This window comes from Neoarius graeffei, chromosome 6 (genome assembly GCF_027579695.1).
Source record: "Neoarius graeffei isolate fNeoGra1 chromosome 6, fNeoGra1.pri, whole genome shotgun sequence".
In the NCBI taxonomy this organism is placed as follows: domain Eukaryota; kingdom Metazoa; phylum Chordata; class Actinopteri; order Siluriformes; family Ariidae; genus Neoarius; species Neoarius graeffei.
Window position 1 is genome coordinate 40,690,437 of NC_083574.1, and position 17,354 is coordinate 40,707,790.

The 17,354-nt window shown below is 42.2% G+C and overlaps 1 protein-coding gene across 1 annotated transcript; it reads right to left on the minus strand.

The window, feature by feature from the left end:
• Window positions 1-638: 638 nt before the first annotated feature.
• On the minus strand, window positions 639-5,137 carry cotl1 (coactosin-like F-actin binding protein 1). The gene is made up of 4 exons (XM_060923651.1): window positions 4,831-5,137; window positions 4,091-4,173; window positions 1,037-1,194; window positions 639-899 (listed from the first exon to the last, which is right to left on the minus strand). The coding sequence occupies exons 1-4, from the start codon at window positions 4,905-4,907 to the stop codon at window positions 789-791; spliced, it is 429 nt and encodes a 142-aa protein (XP_060779634.1). The 5' UTR covers window positions 4,908-5,137; the 3' UTR covers window positions 639-788.
• Between the last annotated feature and the right edge of the window lie 12,217 nt (window positions 5,138-17,354).

Below are 17,354 nucleotides of genomic sequence, written 5' to 3' on the forward strand. Positions count from 1 at the left end.
TCTTTAATTCTGAAATGATTCATATTGTTGGTGCACATGACATTTCTTTCTTTTATGGACATCTTCTGTTTTCAAACAAAAATCGCTGCATAATTTTTTTCCAGTGAAACAAAATTCCGAAAAATTGACTTAATTTCAATTTAAATGACTAAAAGAAAGCCTACACCAGAGAAATGGCTGCTCCAAAGTCAGGTTGAGCAAAAATAAACCACCACAGCCTGCACAATGAAACTGCTTTCCAGGGCTATAAAGTGTCTGAAATCCCAAAAACCACCTGGAGCGGAGTGAGTCACAGTGCAGCGTCTGCAAACATACAGACTCATACACATACACACAAATGCATACATCCAGTGATGCACCTCTCTCCATGGGAGATTAAGGTTGTAAACACAGTGGTCTGTATTTAGATGAGGAAGAACAATGGCAGAAATAAAAGTGGAAGAAACCTATGAGTGAAAAGAAACTTCACTGTTTGAGGATGTAACATTGTTAGGTCCAATCGAAAACAAAAGGAGCCTCTTTGACTCAAACTCGTTAAAGTCGTTTTACGAAACACAAAAACAAGGTCTGCACTTGAGATGAGTGTGAGATGATGCACAGTACAGCAGATAAATCTATTATGACTATTTTGGAAGAAGGTCAGAAGTGTGTGTGTGTGTGTGTGTGTGTGTGTGTGTGTGTGTGTGTGTCTTTGAGGAGAGTGTGAGATGAAAAATTTCCCCTTACTCTTTCTCCCAGTTTTGATGACCCCACCCCACCCCGCTCCTCTGTGCATGCCCTGCTAGAATCTATTCTGCCTGAGCGTCGTAGTTGGCACCACCAGCCTTCTTTAGCTCATTTCGGATGTAGTCTTCTTCCAGCTCCCGAAGATCGCTCACCATGAACTCTTTAGCAAAGTTCTACATAGAGAAAAGAAGGTCATGCCAAGAACTGCGTACGATGTTCACATTTCAGCTGAAGTTGTACACGTCATCAGTGATTACCATCCAGGTTAAGAAAACATTCAAATAAAGTAAAGAGATGCTCAGAGACCCACCTGACAGACATCTTTCACCAGTGTTTTGTCTGTGCTGATCTTAGCCCTCTGCAGTCCACTCACGTTCTCGCCGATCCAGGTGATGAGGGTGAACTTGGCCCGTTTGCTCATGGCATCTCCTGTTGTGATCCTCACGAAACCAAACAGACGGGCGTCGTCTAGAACAGGCAGCAGACATTAAGACATGGGACTATTCATGTGCTTGGTATATTTAAGGAGGGAAAGTGTTTCCTTATTTATGACCTTGAGAAATAAAGAGCAGAAGAATATCCTGGAGGAGGAGTCACAGGTGAAACTGATAAGAAATCTTGTATAAACAGAGGAAGAGGCAAAGGAATGACATATAACTTATAAATGCCAGAAGCATGAACATGGACACACTGCTGTCTTGTGAAAGCGACAAATCTCTAGACATGCATCCAACTCAAACAAGGGCGAGAGTAGTATTCAAGTCAAGAGACCGAAATGAAGAGAAGAATTTGGATTTCACCCCTAAATACTTGGCTCACTTAAGGATAACGTTTTTTTTTAATACACTGCTCTCTTTCTTAGGAACTACCAGAGTACATTAACTGATTTTTAAGGATTTTTGGCACTGAGGGCCAAAGTTTTCATTAGAGCAGCTTTAATATTAGATCTGATTTGATCATCCTATGACTAACTAATACACTTAGAAATAATCATTTCTAATAGATTCAGCATCACCTTGCCTGAACGACACAGTAGACCCAGGTTAAGTTTACGCCCTGAGTAACACTTATTTCTCTGTAGATCTCACTATTAATCACATCACTCCGGTAGCTTTGGGAAACAAATGAATTTTCAAAAGCAAAGTTAAGACAAATTCAAATTTTTATGCGCTACAATGCAAATCGACGTCTGGTTACGTCATTATACATGACCTATACTCTTCAAACCACACTCAGCTTTACTGAAGGCATCCGATGTTCATTAGAGCCGTCTGTGAATTACGGTACATACAAACAATTATATATGGTGTGAAAATGAGATTTTGTTCATTTTTTAATTGGATATTGATTTATTTTCACCACTTTTGTCTGTCCCCCTAGGGGAACCACTAACGATTTGATCTAGAACCTGTGAACAGTGTTTCCGTGCTTGCTGAAGAAAATGTTATATAATATACTGACAAAATAGCTAGTGTTTCTACTCCAGGTTAAATGGCCGACAAAAGAGCTGAAGTAGATAAAATGCATGTTCAGGTCTTATCAGTTTGTGTCAGCCTTTTGTTCTGCACGAACCTGTGCCGGTCACTAATGGTTCCTGCCAAGAGACATTTGGCCCTTAAGAGAATTACACTTGCACCATGGCTCACTGTGGTACATCAGATATTAAGCACTATTGTTCATTAACTGGGTTTGACGTTTACAAGCAAAATAGTTGGAAAAAAAAGAGAGAGAACCAATTGTTCTACTTCCTTGATAACACTTCACAAGATCAAGCAGCCAAGCTATTAAACAGGAGTCCAGTCCAGGAAGTGAATGAGATGAATCATTAACTAATCTCAATAATCATTAAGATCAACTATAATAAAAAAGAAAGGGATGGAAGGCTTTCCCAGAATGATAATTCGCTGAGAAATAGACCTGTTATGCTTCCTTTGCCCTTATTTAGGGCTTTACTATTTCTACTTCCGTTTGAAATGCGGCATTTTTGAAGTGCTCTTCCTTTTTACGGTCCAGTCAGATTATATGCTGACATTGCACAAGCCTAACCTGAAACCAACACTGCAACTATGACGATGCAGCAAAAAGAGAAATATAGTCCTTTTAAACATTCTTAGTTCCCCATAATGCTCAGTTTCTAGAGGTGGGAAAAATCAAAGTCACATGATTTATCAGCATCTCATACAGTAATGCACAAAATTGCAATTAAAATAGCGAAAGTTGAACCAGAAACAAAATCAGCACACGTCGTCCAGATCGACTCATGGCATTGGAGGTTTAACGTAGCAAATCTTCTTAAGTTTCTTATCAACTCAAAGGTCTTAGAACTAAACATCGAGCTCAACAGCAATCAATCAATAAGATCATGTGCCTTCCTTCACTCAGGCTGATTATCAGTGTCCTTGGGACCTCCAGATGGTCCACATCATCTGTTTTGTTCCAGTTCACAATATACCTGATGATACCATGTGTTCCTGATTATTCAGGTATGCCTGAATCTGGGACAGAACAAAAAAAAAAAAAACCATGTGGAATGCCTGGAAGTACCCTGAGACTGGGATGGGAAACACTGTATTAGTGTATTATAAAGATCACTTAGAATGGACCATTTAGTATAGAAATTAAGCAAATAGGAAAGAGTCTAATTGATACACAGCACCTGTATGCTACTGCAACTCAGCTTTCAGAGAGGCACCACACCCTAATCCACATCAGCAAAGCAATGAGGAGTGACATCATTATCCAAATCCCAAATGGCTCCATTTAAGCTATTCTGAGCCGTAATACACGCAGGGTCCATCAGCCGTTATTTCATGCCTTATACCGTAATGCACCTACTGTATATAGATAGTAAGCAATTTACTCTGAGTGGAAAATGCAATGGCAGAGTGGCAGATTGGTCATGAGAAATTTGAGATACATGAGAAATATTAGCTTTTGTTAAGTTCTCAGCTGCACTTTGTTTTTATTCCCTTCAGGGTTATTGGTTTACAGTAACAGCTAGCTTTCAAATAATTAATAGGCTATATATCCATATAAGGTAACCTGTAGTGTACTGAGTCACTTCCGTGTAGTCAGCACTCTACCAAGCATCAAACTGATGTGAAAACCAATCAGGAAAGCAAAGACTATGCTGTAATAAAATCAAAAATTGGCAATCACAAATGAGAGAGAGAGAGAGAGAGCATTTAAGCCAGGCCAGAGAATTTCACTATCAGTTTGCTTCACGAATAGATAGGAAAACAATCAAATGAGTCCTGAAGAAAGAAAAGCCAAACAAGCAAAGTCAATACAGATCTGAGTGAGTGATAAATCAATTGAGTGAGTGATAAATACTCAAACTGAACATAACTGAGCCATTGCTTACCTGTACATTGGCTTTTGAATTCTTCATAATCAGTCCCATGTCCTGCTGGCACAATAGTTGACCCATCATACTTAAAGGCTGCCCTTGAGTACAAGAGACGCAAACAAAACACATGAATACAAAACCAAGAAGCAAAAACATGCGAGAATGAATCAGTTCTCGGTTTATCTTAGAACTAGGTAGTCATCAAGGAAGCAAAGTACTCTACAGCGAAGCTGTTAGTGCAGGGTTGACCTCAACTGAAGGAACACCACCAGTGTCTATATTTGATTTCCAGAGTCTTAGCACAAATGAACTCGTAGAAGGAATTATGTTGCACGTAGTGGGTGTTACATCAACCTTGGGTTTAGATATGAACACAAAGGCAATCAGAGTTTTGTAGCTTTTGATGACCAAGCTATGTGAGTTGATAGATTTCATGGCGAGGTGGTCACTTGTCAAATGTTTTCATCGTTTGTCAAATTACACACTCAGAAAGAAACAAGCACTTTTCCTTGTCAGCATGAAGGGTGCATGGTTTGTACCTACGTGTCTTTTATCTTTTACCTCATGCATGTGGTGTATCATGTCAAGTCATGGTGCTTAAATTATGGGTCTAAGTACCTCTTTTTTTTAAAGGGTTCCAGGTCAAAGGTACATACAAAAGGTACCGTACAAAAAAAAAGGTATGCCCCCTTAATGGTACCACACCTGAATACTGTAATGAATGAATGAATGAATGAATGAATGATCAGCCTCACCAGTTTATATCTGAGTTATCATCCCGGACTAGGTTGTAGGCATCCCTGCAAGCCTCTTTGTCAATCCGTGTTGCCATTTTGAGAAGAACAGAAGGGAAGACTTGTAGAAAAGGCTGGGTAAAATCCCGGAAAGGGCAATGCAGACAGGACGATGCTGGCAGTGAATGTGGCACTATGGGATTCTCTCTCTCTCTCTCTCTCTCTCTCTCAGCAGCAGACTCCTCTCTCTACACCACTCATTTTCTACTGGCTCTTCATGGGCGTTGGTGATTTTTGTCAGTCATGTTGGTGTCGAAATGGATGTGGCTGATGTCGCCGTGTGCAGCAGGACTCACCTCCTCCTAATGGCCAACTAAGGGATTCAGTAGAATTAAATCCACCCATGTTCATTGTGTCATTTCTGCGTACTATTGTGCCATCTTGTGGATCACATGGCTTGGTTCATCCATTCATCTGAGTACAATGCAGATTTACAGGCTGTTGTACAGTTTCTGGATTAATAATTGGGTGAACAATGGATTGTTTAAATACAAAGGAGGTGATGTGGAAGGCAAAAGAATGATTGGTAGGTAGAATTAATTATGTTTTTAGATATTCTATATGGGGACATGAGAAAATCACAAACATCACACATAAAGGGTGACATTCATTCATTCATTCATTCATTCATTTGTATTAATCTCCTGGAGATGGATCCCAATGTGTCTTACACACACACACACACACACACACACACACACACACACACACACACACACACACACACTTGTCTTGAAGCTGCAGAGAAAAGTAGTGCCTTGACTGCAAATACTGGAATCTTGTCATAATGCAGCAATGCATTTGCACATCCACTACCATTCATTCATTCATTCATTCATTCATTCATTTTCTTTATCGCTTATCCACAGACATAATTCTGGGTCACCTTTTTATTTTAAGGTTAAATTGAAATCAGATACTAACATATTAACCTGTGCCTTTTTTCCTTTTTGAAAGTCTCATCTCATCTCATCATCTCTAGCCGCTTTATCCTGTTCTACAGGGTCGCAGGCAAGCTGGAGCCTATCCCAGCTGACTACGGGCGAAAGGGCGGGGTACACCCTGGACAAGTCGCCAGGTCATCACAGGGCTGACACATAGACACAGACAACCATTCACACTCACATTCACACCTACGGTCAATTTAGAGTCACCAGTTAACCTAACCTGCATGTCTTTGGACTGTGGGGGAAACCGGAGCACCCGGAGGAAACCCACGCGGACACGGGGAGAACATGCAAACTCCACACAGAAAGGCCCTCGCCGGCCACGGGGCTCGAACCCGGACCTTCTTGCTGTGAGGCGACAGCGCTAACCACTACACCACCGTGCCGCCCCAATTTTATATTTATATCCCGCTTTTGTAGTTCAGACATTGTCCCAAAGCAGTGTTATAGGAATCTGGGTATAGATTTAAATCTCTAATGAGAGAGCCAGAGGCAACAGTGGCAAGGAAAAACTCCCTGAGAAGACATGAGGAAGAAACCATGAGAGGCTTAAAAATTACGTGTCCAACTTAATTAAGCCCAAATGTCCCCCTGCTAACACTCACTAGGATGAACACAGGCCTAAAAGTTGCTTCAGGACATCTACTCAAACAATCCATGTTGTGTAAGTTTGAGCTCATGACCTTTAGCCTAGACATTATCTGTATTCAGTACTGATAAATTTAGTACACATGAAAGCCTTAGTGAGATATTTGATCACAGCAAACAAAGAGACTGTGATAAATAATGATTAATAACTATCACCAATGAGTTTAATCATGAAGGCAGATTTTTATCTTAGAGAACATCGGTAACTTGCTCAAGATGAATGATTTTGATTCATCACTTGTAACAGATAGGGCCTTTGTGATTAATTGTGTTTTAGCTCTGCTATTAAATCAGCTGGATGCTATGGATGGGTGGGAGGAACAGACAAGAATGAACACAGATTAATATTCTCTTCTTCTTCTTCTTCTCCTCATAGCCAGCAAGGGTTGTCTTTGTACTGTGGTGGAAACCGGAGCACCCAGAGGAAACCCACGCAGACACAGGGAGAACATGCAAACTCCACACCGAAAGGCTGCTGTTGGTTGTGAGGTTCAAACTCGGAACCTTCTTGCTGTGAGGTGACAGTGATAACCACTGCACCACTGTGCCACCAGATTAATGTTAAGATAATAATAATAATAATAATACATACTCACACACCAATTCTCATAGTCAGTGATTAGGTTATAATCTATACATAATCACTACTTGATCCGCTATACTGAACTGACGATGGCAATGAATTATGGTACTACGCCAGGCTCCTAATATTGCACTACATTTATCTACATTTAAATAATATTGGCTGGCGTTGAGTGGTATATCAGATATGTTCCATTCAGCTAGCATGATACTGAACGAGTCTTCAACTCGTTCAGTATCATGCTAGCTGAATGGAATATATCTAATATACCACAAAAAAGCTAGCCAATATTATTATTATTATTATTATACATACGCATGGGCAGCACGGTGGTATAGTGGTTAGTGCTGTCGCCTCACAGCAAGAAGGTCCGGGTTCGAGCCCCGTGGCTGACGAGGGCCTTTCTGTGCGGAGTTTGCATGTTCTCCCCGTGTCCGCGTGGGTTTCCTCCGGGTGCTCCGGTTTCCCCCACAGTCCAAAGACATGCAGGTTAGGTTAACTGGTGACTCTAAATTGACTGTAGGTGTGAATGTGAGTGTGAATGGTTGTATGTGTCTATGTGTCAGCCCTGTGATGACCTGGCGACTTGTCCAGGGTGTACCCCGCCTTTCGCCCTTAGTCAGCTGGGATAGGCTCCAGCTTGCCTGCGACCCTGTAGAAGGATAAAGCGGCTAGAGATAATGAGATGAGATGAGACACATACACATTCCTTTTGGGTGTTCAACGTATCTTTCTCTTTCAAAATTCTCTCAAAATCTTCCGTCTTTAACGAAGCAAACCTGGTGGCCATGTTTGTTTACAAATTGTCACAGTTGCTCACTAGCATGGAAGTTTTACGTCCCTGACGTGTGACATTATGTTGTTTTGACAGCCATGCAATATCGTTAACCATATTCAACGCTCATTATCCGTTGGGTAGAGTGATGTAATACAACCCCGATTCCAAAAAAGTTGGGACAAAGTACAAATTGTAAATAAAAACGGAATGCAATAATTTACAAATCTCAAAAGCTGATATTGTATTCACAATAGAACATAGACAACATATGAAATGTCGAAAGTGAGACATTTTGAAATTTCATGCCAAATATTGGCTCATTTGAAATTTCATGACAGCAACACATCTCAAAAAAGTTGGGACAGGGGCAATAAGAGGCTGGAAAAGTTAAAGGTACAAAAAAGGAACAGCTGGAGGACCAAATTGCAACTCATTAGGTCAATTGGCAATAGGTCATTAACATGGCTGGGTATAAAAAGAGCATCTTGGAGTGGCAGTGGCTCTCAGAAGTAAAGATGGGAAGAGGATCACCAATCCCCCTAATTCTGCGCCGACAAATAGTGGAGCAATATCAGAAAGGAGTTCGACAGTGTAAAATTGCAAAGAGTTTGAACATATCGTCATCTACAGTGCATAATATCATCAAAAGATTCAGAGAATCTAGAAGAATCTCTGTGCGTAAGGGTCAAGGCCGGAAAACCATACTGGGTGCCCGTGATCTTCGGGCCCTGAGACGGCACTGCATCACATACAGGCATGCTTCTGTATTGGAAATCACAAAATGGGCTCAGGAATATTTCCAGAGAACATTATCTGTGAACACAATTCACCGTGCCATCCGCCATTGCCAGCTAAAACTCTATAGTTCAAAGAAGAAACCGTATCTAAACATGATCCAGAAGTGCAGACGTCTTCTCTGGGCCAAGGCTCATTTAAAATGGACTGTGGCAAAGTGGAAAACTGTTCTGTGGTCAGATGAATCAAAATTTGAAGTTCTTTATGGAAATCAGGGACGCCGTGTCATTCGGACTAAAGAGGAGAAGGACGACCCAAGTTGTTATCAGCGCTCAGTTCAGAAGCCTGCATCTCTGATGGTATGGGGTTGCATTAGTGCGTGTGGCATGGGCAGCTTACACATCTGGAAAGACACCATCAATGCTGAAAGGTATATCCAGGTTCTAGAGCAGCATATGCTCCCATCCAGACGACGTCTCTTTCAGGGAAGACCTTGCATTTTCCAATATGATAATGCCAAACCACATACTGCATCAATTACAGCATCATGGCTGCGTAGAAGAAGGGTCCGGGTACTGAACTGGCCAGCCTGCACTCCAGATCTTTCACCCATAGAAAACATTTGGCGCATCATAAAACGGAAGATACGACAAAAAAGACCTAAGACAGTTGAGCAACTAGAATCCTACATTAGACAAGAATGGGTTAACATTCCTATCCCTAAACTTGAGCAACTTGTCTCCTCAGTCCCCAGACGTTTACAGACTGTTGTAAAGAGAAAAGGGGATGTCTCACAGTGGTAAACATGGCCTTGTCCCAACTTTTTTGAGATGTGTTGTTGTCATGAAATTTAAAATCACCTGATTTTTCTCTTTAAATGATACATTTTCTCAGTTTAAACATTTGATATGTCATCTATGTTCTATTCTGAATAAAATCTGGAATTTTGAAACTTCCACATCATTGCATTCTGTTTTTATTTACAATTTGTACTTTGTCCCAACTTTTTTGGAATCGGGGTTGTACCTGTCGAATAAGCGATATGTTAACATTATTGCATGCGGTCAAACCAAATGAACAAAACCCGCTAGAAGGGAATAGAACACGTTTTTATTCCATCAAAAAAGTGTCCTGTATATATAAGAAGAACAACAACTTTATTCATCACACGCTTGTGAAATTCCTCTCTGCATTTAACCCATCTGAAGCAGCAAACACACACACACAATGAGCACACACACGTACCCAGAGCAGTGGGCAGCCATGCTACAGCAGCCGGGGAGCAGTTGGGAGTTAGGTGCCTCACTCAAGGGCACCTCAGCCCAAGGCCGTCCTATATTAACCTAACCACGTGTCTTTGGAGGAAACCCACGCAGACACGGGAGAACATGCAAACTCCACACAGAAAGGCACCCCACTGGGCTCGAACCCACAACCTTCTCGCTGTGAGGCGACTGTGCTAACCACTTACACCACCATGCCGCCCATAATAATACCTGATATTGCACAAAACACATTTAAACATTCCTGTTATAATTGTATCACATACATTTACTGTATATAAGTTAATATATACAGTATTTATATAACATACAGTACCAGTCAAAAGTTTGGACACACCTACTCATTACTATGAATGTATATCTTTTTTATTTAATATATACGTATAACATAGCTTGCTGGAGGGTGACACAGTGATGCTGTGGTTAACAATGTCACCTCACAGCAAAAAGGTTCCGGGTTTGAACCTCACGGCCGATCGGGGTCTTTCTATGTGGAGTTTGTATGTTCTCCCTGTATCTGCATGAGTTTCCTCCCACAGTTCAAAAACATGCAGATTACATAAAACACCCAGACCTGGAGTTGCACAAGCCAGTGCCCATCCCAAGTCTGGATAGAGTGGCGTCAGGAAGGGCATCCGGTGTAAAACCTATGCCAAATTAAATATGCAGAACAGATCCACTGTGGTGACCGGAAGAACATAGCTTGATGGGGAATGGCACACTAAACCTCATTGTACTTGTACAATGGCAATTAAGATTATCAAGATTTTAGGAGTAGGAAGAAGAAGAATCTTTATTATATTTTATATTTGTGTTATTTTAATCTGAGTTATGTTGAAACTCCAAACATGGATTAATAAATCAGAGCTTAAAACCTAATCTTCTGATTAAATCTTGACCTGTAATTAAAATCTTGACTTGGAATTAATTCTAATAGTCCATCATGATGGACTCATTAATATACAGTACTGTGCAAAAGTTTTAACTGTTCAAGCACCAATCACCAAAGCAAATTCTTTGTATGTGAGAACATACTTGGTATAAACTTGATTCTGATTCTGATTCTGATGTAAAGAAATGCTGTCAACCAAAAATGGCTTTAAAATAATGAAATGAAATGTTTCAACATTTAAAAAAATACTAGAGCGGCGGCTACAATTATCGATAGTCCATAATTATCAACACCCTTTCAGATTTACCAATAAAAAACAATTTTACAAAGGTGAGTTTCAGTTACAGCAGTTATTATTGATTAATTAGTCAACCAGAGGACCCCCCTCGCCCTTTGATCTTGTCGCCTGATGACACAGCTCGTTACCCGAGATGGAATTTTTTTTAGCACGATCAGCAATTTAAGGAAAACCTGGACGTTATCATCACAGGTAAGCATGGTGGAAAGATCATGGACATGTTTTTACTTATCAAAGTAAAACTGGCAGCACGGTGGTGTAAGTGGTTAGTACGGTCGCCTCACAGCAAGAGGGTTCTGGATTTGAGCCCAGCAGCTGGCGGGGGGCTTTCATGTTCTCCCAGTGTCTGTGTGGGTTTCCTCCGGGTGCTCCGGTTTCCCCCACAGTCCAAAGACATGCGGTTAGGTTAATATGGGACGGCCTTGGGCTGAGGTGCCCTCAAACTGCTCCCCGGGCGCTATTAGCATGGCTGCCCACTGCGCTGGGTATGTGTGTGTGCTCATTGCTCACGTGTGTGTGCATGTGTGTGTTCACTGCTTCAGAAGGGTTAAATGCAGAGAGGAATTTCACAAGCGTGTGATGAATAAAATTGTTCCTCTTCTTAAATTCACTGATATTTCGCGATCTCCTTGTCGAAACCTACTTTGTCTTACTTTTTCATTTGACAGTCGCCATTTTGTATCTAAACGCGCGTTTGAGAAGTCTCGTGAGGTGTCGATAATAGTGATCACTTTCACCGGTGTCCACCATTATCGACACCCTGTGAAATTAAGTGACATTTACAACTGTTATAGATCGATCTTTGTGTAACATTGTTGAAGTAGATGAGGTACTTTAAAAAATAAAAGTGCTGTGATTTATAATAATTTTTTTTTCTGATCCATAACAGAACTGAATGTTTATAGAGTATTTGGAATCCGATTGCAATAAACAGAATTAGACCAGAATTAAATTCCTAGCATATAAAAAATTACATGCTTGTAATATTCAGATTTTTCTATTCCATTCAGAAAATAATTTTTTTCGCAGTTTGTTGTAAATATCTATCACATATTACAATATCAGGAGACATTTTATATTTTGGTTCGAGGAATGACATGCAACCTTTGACCTGGATTTTCATGCGGTTACAAGGTCAACTGCCTGTTGACATTTATTGGTAAACTACAAAACTAGAAATTAATACAAACAACAACGAATGATTAACAAAATGTGATCTACGAAAATACTTAGAAAGTGGGTAGAAAGTGGAACAAAAAGATTTTCTGACAGGTGTGAAGGAAATTTAGTGAATGAACATTCCTATTCTCTGTGTTTCTGTGTGTTGAGCTCAACTGGCCTAGTGTACTGAGAAAAGTTGTTTTTCCACATGCTGTAATCGCCTTTCTGTGGCCTTGGCTGGTGATAAGCAGGGTGTCTGGGTTCTCCCTAACCATGCATATGCCTGCACATCCCAGAGCACGCCAGGTGCACACTTTAACAAAGCCTCATAGAAAATCTTGAGCCAATCATGTGAAGACGCGAGCAGTAAGCGAATGCCTTTAGAGTATAATAGATAACAGCCAATAAAACGCAACTCAGAGTGCGCGTACTCTCGGCATCACTGAAGTGGTGTCTTCTTCTCTTCTTCTTCTTTTTTCCTTTCCTATTTTATATATCTGTTTTATATGATCTACTATAAAAAATAACTGAAAAGACAACTGCTAAGCATTCTGAAGTTTCCATTACAATTTGGTGTCCCTGGGTGGACCCTATGCATCTGATCCTCAGACAACGGGACACTCCCAAGGCCACGGTGCGGAGCTGAGAACTCAGACGAGAGACCAGACCATCAGGGCTCACCAAACCAGTAAGTGATAACTTTGCATTCTTGTGTAAAGAAATTAGTGGAAACAGTATTTAAAGACTGATACAAGAGATGGACAGAGATTTGTCCTAGTCAATGAAGACTGATATAAGAGATGGACAGAGATTGTCCCAGTCAAGGAAGACTGATATAAGAGACGGACAGAATTTTGTCCGAGCCCAGGAGGACTGCTAAGCTGTGGTACCATCAATATGTTTGCCGAAACGGATAAAACACAATTTTGAGACAATAAACCGCGAGTAGTTTATTGGGTTGTGTAAGAGAATTATCTGCCTAAGTGACGACTGGGTAATGGCTCACCTACTTGAGCGAGGGAAGTATGGGTGCGTGTTTCGACAGATTCACGTTCAGCGATTCGTAACTGGGAAAGAATTGAATCTTGCTCCCTTTGTTCTGTGTGAACAACTGGCCCGTCGTAGGAACAGGAGAGAGAGGTTCGATCACGAAGTCGCCAAGACACACCGGTGTGCACGCAAAATATTGATGAATTAACAGAATATTGTCCTCTAAATTCTGAAACAGAGAAATAGATTTTGTACACATGCATGAGTTGTCTTTGAGGTTGTTGTGCTAAATGATACCTACTTTAGTTTAAGGCAAATGTCAGATAAATTGTTTACTAATAAGAACATACCTAAAGGATTATTGTGTCGCATTTTTGGACATAGTCCAAGTTTTTCTTCTTGTGATCCTGATAAAAACTCAGCCATTGTTGTCATAACCTATTGATATAACAGTGTACAATGGGGAACAGAAACGGTAAGTTAGGGAAAGAAAAGAAAAAAGCAAGTAAGCCTGAGGCTACATGTGCTATAATAAGAATTGGATGTTCCTATGGGGGCGGCATGGTGGTGTAGTGGTTAACGCTGTCGCCTCACAGCAAGAAGGTCCGGGTTCGAGGCACGTGGCCGGCGAGGGCCTTTCTGTGCAGAGTTTGCATGTTCTCCCCGTGTCCGCGTGGGTTTCCTCCGGGTGCTCCGGTTTCCCCCACAGTCCAAAGACATGCAGGTTAGGTTAACTGGTGACTCTAAATTGACCGTAGGTGTGAATGTGAGTGTGAATGGTTGTCTGTGTCTATGTGTCAGCCCTGTGATGACCTGGCGACTTGTCCAGGATGTACCCCGCCTTTCGCCCGTAGTCAGCTGGGATAGGCTCCAGCTTGCCTGCGACCCTGTAGAACAGGATAAAGCGGCTAGAGATAATGAGATGAGATGAGATGTTCCTATGACAGCCCAAACATCCAGTTTATGAAAACCTCGTATGGCGAGAATTGTTTGGCACAGTTTGACATATAGGTAAAGGACTTAGGATTCCCTGAGAAGAGCAGTTTTAGTCCCAGGCAGATAGAACAGTTAGAAGAAAAGTTGAAATGGAAGGAAAAAGAAGAGTCTGCAGATAATGTTAAGTTCTTAGGGGACTGGAGGGCGTTTTCTGCATGGAAAGAAGAAACACTTAAGAGAGAGTACAAAAGAGAGAAACGACAAGCAGGGCTCTCACCATCTTCTCAGTGTTTGAAATTTCAGATGGACCCTGACCTGGAGTCTGCCCTACCACCCCGACACACACTGCCTCCTCAGCAAGGTGGAGCATCACTCCCACAAGTGCCTCACCCACAGAAAGGGGGAGAAGTCAAGACAAAGAAAAAAAACTGAGCCTCTGGAATCTCTCCCAGCCTACCAGCTGCCTCCAGCATCAGCGCCTCTCCTCGCTTCTCCATCACACACGAGATCCAGTCTTGCATATGGCGACGGAAGAGAAGCACCCTCCTGGACCTGACCACATGCTCACCAGTGGGTCCACAAGGCCGTAACCTAAAGTCTGAAGTCCTTCATCTTCCAGTGGTGGAAGTGGCTGGAGCTGACAGCATACTTCTAGTCCACAGACCCTGGACGACAGCTGACATGAAGGAAAGCATGGCTTCTCTTCCCAATGTGAGAGAGGTAGGAGGAAAGAGATTTGGTAACGAACTGTTGATGTTTTGCAGAGAATTCCAACCGACCACCCATGAACTTCGCCACCTACTCATGACCAAGATGGGTATAGATTGGAGCAAGGTTTCCAGAGAGCGGCCAGAAGCTGACCAGCAGATGGCAATAGTGAGTATAGAAATACCCTCACTGCTCTCTGTGCTCGTCTGATCGAAGCTTTTCCCTTGAACATAGACATTACTAAGATCAGTATGTGTAAGCAAGAAGATAGTGAAGTGGTGTCAGCGTTTCTCACCCGTCTCACTGCTGCCCACGAGAAACACAGTGGCCTGACCAGGCCCATGAACCTGGCTGCAGTGGAGGGCACTCCTGAGCCTCACCAGGATCGAGCAGTACTCTGTGCATGCAGAAAGGCTGCTGAAAGAGAAGGAGAAGACAAAGTCAACAAAAAGAGACCAAGACCTACACGCCGCCGCTCTCACTCTTCTCCAGACTGCTCAGCCTGGACCTAGAGGAAGAGGTTGAGTAGGGGCCGAGGCAGGATGACCTGGGGTGACCCGTCCTGGATAAAAGGTGCAACCTGCTACAACTGCAATCAGAAGGGACACATTGCTCGAGATTGTCTCCACAGTAGCAAACAGAGGCCCTGTGAGGAGTACAGCAAAGCAGACTGACAGGCGGACTCCGGGAACGGGCCCCACACAGAGAACAGGGGAAGTAACACACACACACCTGATGATACACATAGACAGGAACATTCGCATAATGTTAAACACATTAGTAGCAGCACCTGCATGCAACAGCAAGACTACACAGAAACGCCCAATATACCAGTCCAAACCGATACACCTGAAGTTGCATTAAGTTTGTTAAAATACACAACTACTCCCTTCTCTAAACTCCCTTGTATGCCCCTCACTGTATGTGGGCATGTGTTGATTTTTTTTTTTTTTTGTAGATTCTGGAGCAGGACACTCAGTCATACAACATGGGGTACTTCCAGTAGACCCACCGCTCAGCTCAAATTCTATTCAGACGATGGGCATCTCAGGACGACCTGTAACCGAAACTTTCTCAGTCAACCTCCTGTGTAAAAGCGAGGGAGGAATAGTTACGTCCCACTCATTCCTCATCTCACATACATGTCCAGTAAATTTGTTAGCACGCGATTTAATGTGCAAATTAGGAGTAAATCTCACGTCCACTTCAGATGGACTAACTATTGAAGTAAGTGAAATGTGCGGTGTGCAGTATGGTCTTGGAAGCCCCCTGTATGTGTATGTCTGGCGGCTCTGCTCAGATCAACTCACACAAACTCCCAAACACCTTGTACAGCTGTGGCACGGCGGTGTAGTGGTTAGCGCTGTCGCCTCACAGCAAGAAGGTCCGGGTTCGAGCCCCATGGCCGGCGAGGGCCTTTCTGTGTGGAGTTTGCATGTTCTCCCCGTGTCCGCGTGGGTTTCCTCCGGGTGCTCCGGTTTCCCCCACAGTCCAAAGACATGCAGGTTAGGTTAACTGGTGACTCTAAATTGACCGTAGGTGTGAATGTGAGCGTGAATGGTTGTCTGTGTCTATGTGTCAGCCCTGTGATGACCTGGCGACTTGTCCAGGGTGTACCCCGCCTTTCGCCCGTAATCAGCTGGGATAGGCTCCAGCTTGCCTGCGACCCTGTAGAACAGGATAAAGCGGCTACAGATAATGAGATGAGATGAGATAATCATCTGGATGTCAATAACTGTGGACAAAGGTGTCAATACTTGTGGAACGGTGTCACATGATCTGATATGCTAAGTAATCGAGAATCAACTCATTTATTTTCCAATGGACGTTTGAGTAATTATTCATGCACAATTTACGTATTGAAAGTCTTTTCTACTTTTGCAATAGCCAAAAGATTGTTAAGGTGTTGATAATTGTAGCCACCGCTCTAGTAGTCTCAGGTCCAATGAGTGCACCAAAACCCAACAGCCTTCATTATGTTTTCTTTTTTAATGTGAAAAGTGCTCTCTTATGTAATATGCTGCTCAGATATAAACTTTTTTTTTGCCTGTAACATTTAATTTTGTGCTGGAAAATGAACGTTTGGAGCTCTAAAATGTTTTTGTACTGACTCGATAATGTAGAGAAATCTATCACAAAGTTAGTATGAAAATAAAAATAGTGTACCTAAGATTTTTGCACAGTACTGTGTATGAAATAAAGTTCCTGTTAACAGCCATTCCACCGTGACTCGCGTGACTAGGCTGCTCAGTTTTTTAATCTGAGAACTGAGGGTAACATTTCTTTAGGAAGTAAACCTAACTGATATTAAACATCTCATCTCATCTCATTATCTGTAGCCGCTTTATCCTGTTCTACAGGGTCGCAGGCAAGCTGGAGCCTATCCCAGCTGACTACGGGCGAAAGGCGGGGTACACCCTGGACAAGTCGCCAGGTCATCACAGGGCTGACACATAGACACAGACAACCATTCACACTCACATTCACACCTACGGTCAATTTAGAGTCACCAGTTAACCTAACCTG